Here is a 6,416-nt window from a genome sequence, read left to right on the forward strand (position 1 = left end):
TTTATGACTCCTTTTGTTATAATGTTGTTATGTATTTTTCCATGCTGTAAGCTGCCTTGAGCATGGTTAGAAGGATGAAAGGCAGCATACAAGCAAAATTATGTATGTATGTATGTGTAACTTCAAGTGTGGAGGATGCCAAAGTAAGATTCTTTCCTCTTGGAAATAAGTACACAATACACATCTGTAGCATCTTGATAAGAATATACACTAGTGGCCAAAATTGTCTTTCCATTAATATATAATTTTATGGTATTACTCCAAAAAAAAGTGGTGTTATTAGCCATCATTGCCAAAACAAGATGACACCTGACTGGCTCTCTAAAAATTCCATTTTCTGGTTATTTGGCTATAACTTTTGACTGAATACAGATAATTGAACAATCTTTTTTGCATTACATTCTCCATTAAATTATCTTTCCATTGGGCTGACAGCATTTCTCTGGGGTCTGAGGAAGAGGTGTTTCACATCAGCTACTGCTTGACCTTTTTAAACGAGAGATGCCAAGGGCTGGGCCTGAGACTCTCTCCATGCAAAGCGTAGGACTCTGCCACTCAGCTATGGCTCGTTCACCCTATTTTAAATATATAGGAGCCCCAGAGGAAGATGCCAGACAGGTTCCTGAGGAAGTATACTCAAAGCAGCCCATCCAAGTCCCAGAATGGAACAGTGAGTCATTGCTGTCTGCTGGTTTACATGACCACACGACCAAACAGCCAATACCTGACACTTTGCATGTAAAATCCAATGAAGAACCATTATTATATGATACAGCATAAAAGCAATTTGTGTTTTATCACTTTCACACACAGAGATGTGGCTGGAAGCAATTTCTGTAAAAGGATGACCAGGAGAATAGGAACTGCTCTTTGCTGTATCTGTCAGACAGCCCAGTTCATACACTGTATTTATTCCGTGAAGTTTAGTGGGAAAACACCAGTGAACAAAACAGCAAACCAAGTACAAATTGTGCAAACTAGCAGTGGCACTAGAAAGGAACCATTAGAATGAACAAGCAGTGGAAAAACAAAAAGGAGTCAAGTTAAGTTTTGCCTTTTCTGGCTTCAACTTACAACATACCATACTACTGTAATTTATTTGACTTCTTCACTGTAAGGTTCCAAGGCAGGCTGCAGGAATTTACTATTCAAGAGTTTAAAACAATTTATGCTCACAGCAGTAGAGTGGGTCCTGTAAATATACACCTTAGGTGTCAAAGGTCAGGGCAAAGTGGCAAAGCAGAATACAGATATTTTATTTTGGAGGTTAGAAACACAGGCAGCTATTCACTGTTAGTGGAAACTGTAGCTGTCAGAAGCAGGGCTCTAGTCTAGTCTTCTTTTCAACATTTTGTTTTTATCATTTTAAAAAATTATATCCCACTCTTCGTCTGTAGACTTTAGGATAGGTTATGGCAATCAAAAACAAAACTATAAATCACAATTAAAAAAAACAAGTTATGTACATTATGTCTTCTCTGTATCTCATGAATCAAAAGGCCCGTAAAAGATAGGCATTTTCAGTTATCTCTGTACATGGATTTTTGTTACTTTTGCTGCTGTTGTTTCGGAGAAGTATTCAAGCATGCAAGTCCCAATCTGCAGTCTGAAATAGTACATTCCATACAGAGGTTTAACACCTCTGTGAAACTAGGCCTAAGGATTGTATCAGAACTTAGGACTCAGGACATTCCAGAAGTCAAACTAGATTTAAAACGCACAGAAAATTCTGTTTCCCTGTCCACCTGCTTTGTCTGCAGCTAAAGTTACTGCCCTCCTAATATCACCAGGAGAATATAATTAAATCCAGACAGAGAGACTCCAGAGTGGAATGATTTTAAATAACTATGAGGGAGAACTTGGGAGGGGGCAGAGTCCTTGCCACTGGCAAAGGGAAGAGGACAAAGCCTAAGGAGACTGCATTCTACAAACCGGGAAACTCAAATGCACTAAGAGAATGTCTTGCTCTTGCTACTTCCTATTGTGTATTGTCATGGAGAAAGCAGTCTTTCACTTTGCACCTTACAGGAACTTCAAAGCAGCACAGGAGTCCTGCTACCCATTTAATTGTCCTGAAAGGTAATTAGGTTGAGAGTGCGTAGCATAACCAAGGTAGCCCACAGAGCTTTATGGCCTGAGTAGTGATTAGAACCAGAGTCTCTGTATTCTTATTCCAGCACTAACCATTAGATCATAAAGGTAAAGGTAAAGGTAAAGGTACCCCTGCCCGTACGGGCCAGTCTTGACAGACTCTAGGGTTGTGCGCCCATCTCACTCAAAGAGGCCAAGGGCCAGCACTGTCCGAAGACACTTCTGGGTCACGTGGCCAGCGTGACATTGCTGCTCTAGCGAGCCAGAGCCGCACACGGAAACGCCGTTTACCTTCCCGCTAGTAAGCGGTCCCTATTTATCTACTTGCACCCGGGAGTGCTTTCAAACTGCTAGGTTGGCAGGCGCTGGGACCGAACAGCGGGAGCGCACCCCGCCGCGGGGATTCGAACCGCCGACCTTTTCATCGGCAAGCCCTAGGCGCTGAGGCTTTAACCCACAGCGCCACCCACGTCCCCTAACCATTAGATCATACTGGCTCTCAAAAACCTCTCCATGTGCACAAAAGCATCTTCCAAAGCCACCAGGGGATCATTAAAACAAGAAAGGCTATTTCTGAGAAAAAAATCTTTGCTGGTCTTGATGCTGCCGCCAACACTGTTTCCTACCAGTTCCAGAATAACAGTGATGACAACAACAACAACAACAACAACAACAACAACAACAAAAACTTAACCTTCAAGCTACGAATTGTTATTCACAAAGCCAATCTTAAACATACATGACAGCCTCCACATCTCCACCACCAAAATTTTAACCGCAGCAGACTTATTGTTCACATCTGCTCTGCACTTTGTAGAGTCTAACACTGACCAGAGAAACCTGTAGCTTTCATTTGCAGCTTATTTATCAATGCAAAGGAGTGAATCATAAAAAGTTATTGAATGCATAATAGCTACAGATAAAATGAAATAGGAAACAAAATATTGCAAATGAAATAAATTTTTCTAAAAATACATACTGCACTTTTGCATCATCCACAATTTGGTCCAGCCTGTATACAATCAGCACATGATTTAGCATTAGCTTTGATACAATTGCTCCCACCTATAAGAAAATGCAAGGGTTTTTTTTATAAAAGAAATGACAACACATACCTAATTTAATGTACTGTATAAGTAAATGTCTTACTAGCCATAAACTGAGGTTCAAACTAATCATTATATCTATAATTAACATATGATTGCAAGTGTTGCTTAACAATCAATTCCACAAGTGCTCAGAGTCTAGAGGGAAAGTTGGAGCACCAATAATAATAATAATAATAATTTTTTATTTATACCCCGCCCTCCCCAGCCAAGGCCGGGCTCAGAGCGACTTACAAGCAATAATAAAAACAAATTGAATGATTATAACTTAAAAACAAAATTAAAATACAACATTAAAATATGGAAACATTAAAATATTAAAATGTAGCCTCATCGTAGGAGGAGAAGGAAAGAAAGGGAGGGAGGGAATCAAATTGGCTCCAAGCCAAAGGCCAGGCAGAACAACTCTGTCTTACAGACCCTGCAGAAAGAAATCAGATCGTGCTGGGCCCTGGTCTCATGAGGCAGAGCGTTCCACCAGGCCGGAGCCAGAGTTGAAAAGGCCCTGGCTCTGGTTGAAGCCAATCTAACTTCCTTAGGGCCCGGGACCACTAGGGTGTTGCTATTTATGGACCTTGAGGCTCTCCGTGGGGCATACCGGGAGAGGCGGTCCTGTAGGTACGAGGGTCCTAGGCCGTGAAGGGCTTTAAAGGTCAAAAGCAGCACCTTAAATCTGACCCTGTACTCAACTGGGAGCCAGTGCAGTTTGAAAAGCACTGGGTGAATATGCTCCCGTGGCAGAGACCCCGTGAGGAGCCTCGCTGCAGCATTCTGCACCCTCTGGAGTTTCTGGGTCAGCTTCAAGGGCAGCCCCGCATAAAGTGAATTACAGTAGTCAAGCCTGGAGATGACCGTCGCATGGATCACTGTGGCCAGGTCGGAGCGGGAAAGGTAAGGGACCAACTGCTTGATGCGGCAAAGGTGGAAAAATGTCGCCTTGGCTGTTGCTGTTACTTGTGCCTCCATGGAAAGGGAGGCGTCAAGGATTACACCCAAACTCTTAACAGAAGGCAATGGCACTAATTGGGCCCCCGCAAGAGAATGCACAGTTCTTCTGTGCCAATCATAACTCATTAATTAGGACTGCTTCAAATGCCATGGAACAATCCTCCACATAAGAAAAACCATGAAAACCACAACAGTTATGCATGACAAATTGCACGTGCATTCATTGCACTGCACACACATGATGAAAAGGTGACGCTAATCTAGATTTTCCAATGTATTTTACAAACAGTAAAATAGATGCAGGTGAATTCCAAAAATAAAGGATGAAACGGCGGAACGTAAAGACGTTCTGCAAGAGAAATTGCACCTGCATCTATTTCACTGCATGTTTGGAAAGGCTGTTTGGTTTTTCTTACTTGGAAGAATAAGAGGTGCATAACATTTCAAATGACCTAACGTGGGACAAGAGTACAATTTCAAGCTGTAGATGCAGTTCAGCATCCTTCAGATGTGGCTACACGAGAGAAACAAGAGTGTGGTTCTGAAGATACAGCTCAATCTCTTCTCCAGGGCAAACATTCCTCCTCCTACCTCCTGTTCATATGTCCTCTTTGCCAACAGGTTCAGAGACATGAGCAAAGAGGTTAAACCAATATGGATTAATGTTGTATGAAAGTGAAACAGGCAGCATTTGTCCTTGAATCAATTCAAAACAAGCATAGCAAGCTTACACTGGATAGCTCTGGAATTAATAGGTCACCTGCACTGTAGAATAGAAAATCAGTCTACGTTTTCTAAACCTGTGCATATTTCCATTTACCTTGTTGGGCAGATCCGCAGACCACAAAGCAGCTTAATAATCCAATCCAGATGAGAAACTTGAAATTTGCCTGTAAAATAAAATATAAATAATTGAACTAGTTAACTATTTCTATTCCTTTGTTACAAGCACTTATGTCAAAAGTATATACATAGCACTGTCAACTGCATTGTTAAAAGGTTATACATATACAGTCACTGTTTAAAATGTTGCAGTAAGAGCAGAATGAATACTGTATTCTGTCCTCCTGGAAGCAAAGCTCTACAGATCAGAAATAGGCATGAAAAACACAGCATAGAAAAACAGAGACAAACACACAGATCTCATGTAACAGTAACTCACTTCTGGGTTTGCGGCATTCGCGAGCCAAAACATTGGGGTTTCAAGGCATTTGAGAACCAAGGTACGACTGTAGAGTCCTTGAAAAAATCCTATTATTATTAAACCTGAAATGTCTTCCATTTATACATCTTTGGAAGCCTTCTTGGCCGGTGTTGGAAGAGATGCACCATACTATACGTACCCACTGCCATCTTTCAACTTGGGCAGTGAGAAACTCCTCAAAGCGTAGGTGACAAGGACAAATAAACCTCAAACCGTAATACAATCTATAGTGCACAGAACTGGGTTAACACAATATAGTTAATAAGATTAAACAGTGTGTGAGTTTTTCAATAGTTAACTAAAAATAAATAAATAAATCACATGTTAAACTCAAGGGGATAAGAGTCAATGTGCCTTTTCCCTTAGAACAATCCACACATGTTCTGAATACACAATAGCTGTCCTTGCTCATTTCACCTCACTGCCAGCATCACATCTAAAATAATAAAATGATCTCATAGGCTTTGACTTTTATATTCTACGCATGGAATTGGTTCTTGTCTATAAAACCAAATGTCATAACAAATAAATATTTAAGGCGCACACAAAAAGATACACTCGCAACGCCCAGGCTTTGTTTTGTCCCCCCCCCAGCAGACCCCTGTCTTGCTTGCCCCTCCTCTCCGCCGCTACCTGTGCCATGGCCGCGGCTGAGCTCAGGCTCCTCCCCAACCCTTGTCCGGGGGCTTCGAGAAGTCGGTGGCGGGGCTGAGACAGCTTCCTCTGCCTCGCCTTTTCTTATGGCTTAAGACAGGTATTTCTACATATTGTGTAAGAACTGATTAATCTTTAATACTTTAGTTAGTCTAGTTTAGTTTAGTTAGACAAATATTTCTACATATTGTGTAACACCTGATTAATCTTTAATACTTTAGTTAGTCTATAAGACTTTAGCAACAACAGCAACAATAAATTAGGCGGTGATTCCATGCACAATGCTTTTAGAAAATATACACTTGTCCAGCTGTCCTCTCTACTTTAAAATAATAGTTTGCCTTTCCTTGTAACTGCAATAGCAAACATATTCCTCCCTTATATATCTTTTCCAGCATTGCCTGCACAGTTAT

At 41.2% G+C, this 6,416-nt stretch overlaps 1 protein-coding gene across 2 annotated transcripts in view; it reads right to left on the reverse strand.

Annotated features, from left to right (window-relative positions):
• Nucleotides 1-6,076, reverse strand: part of ITGB1 (integrin subunit beta 1) — a 76,841-nt gene extending 70,765 nt beyond the window's left edge. Inside the window, exons 1-2 of one of the 2 annotated variants that reach the window (XM_083406273.1) lie at nt 5,983-6,076; nt 4,966-5,035 (exon numbers count right to left, since the gene is read on the reverse strand). In XM_083406273.1, the coding sequence (XP_083262399.1) occupies nt 4,966-5,035; nt 5,983-5,991 (79 nt within the window). In that variant the 5' untranslated portion in view covers nt 5,992-6,076. The remainder of the gene's footprint in view (nt 1-4,965; nt 5,036-5,982) is intronic. The other variant, XM_083406275.1, reaches the window with a different exon arrangement.
• Between the last annotated feature and the right edge of the window lie 340 nt (nt 6,077-6,416).

The sequence above is a fragment of the Podarcis tiliguerta genome (genome assembly GCF_965153285.1).
Source record: "Podarcis tiliguerta genome assembly, chromosome: 12".
Taxonomy (NCBI): Eukaryota; Metazoa; Chordata; class Lepidosauria; order Squamata; family Lacertidae; genus Podarcis; species Podarcis tiliguerta.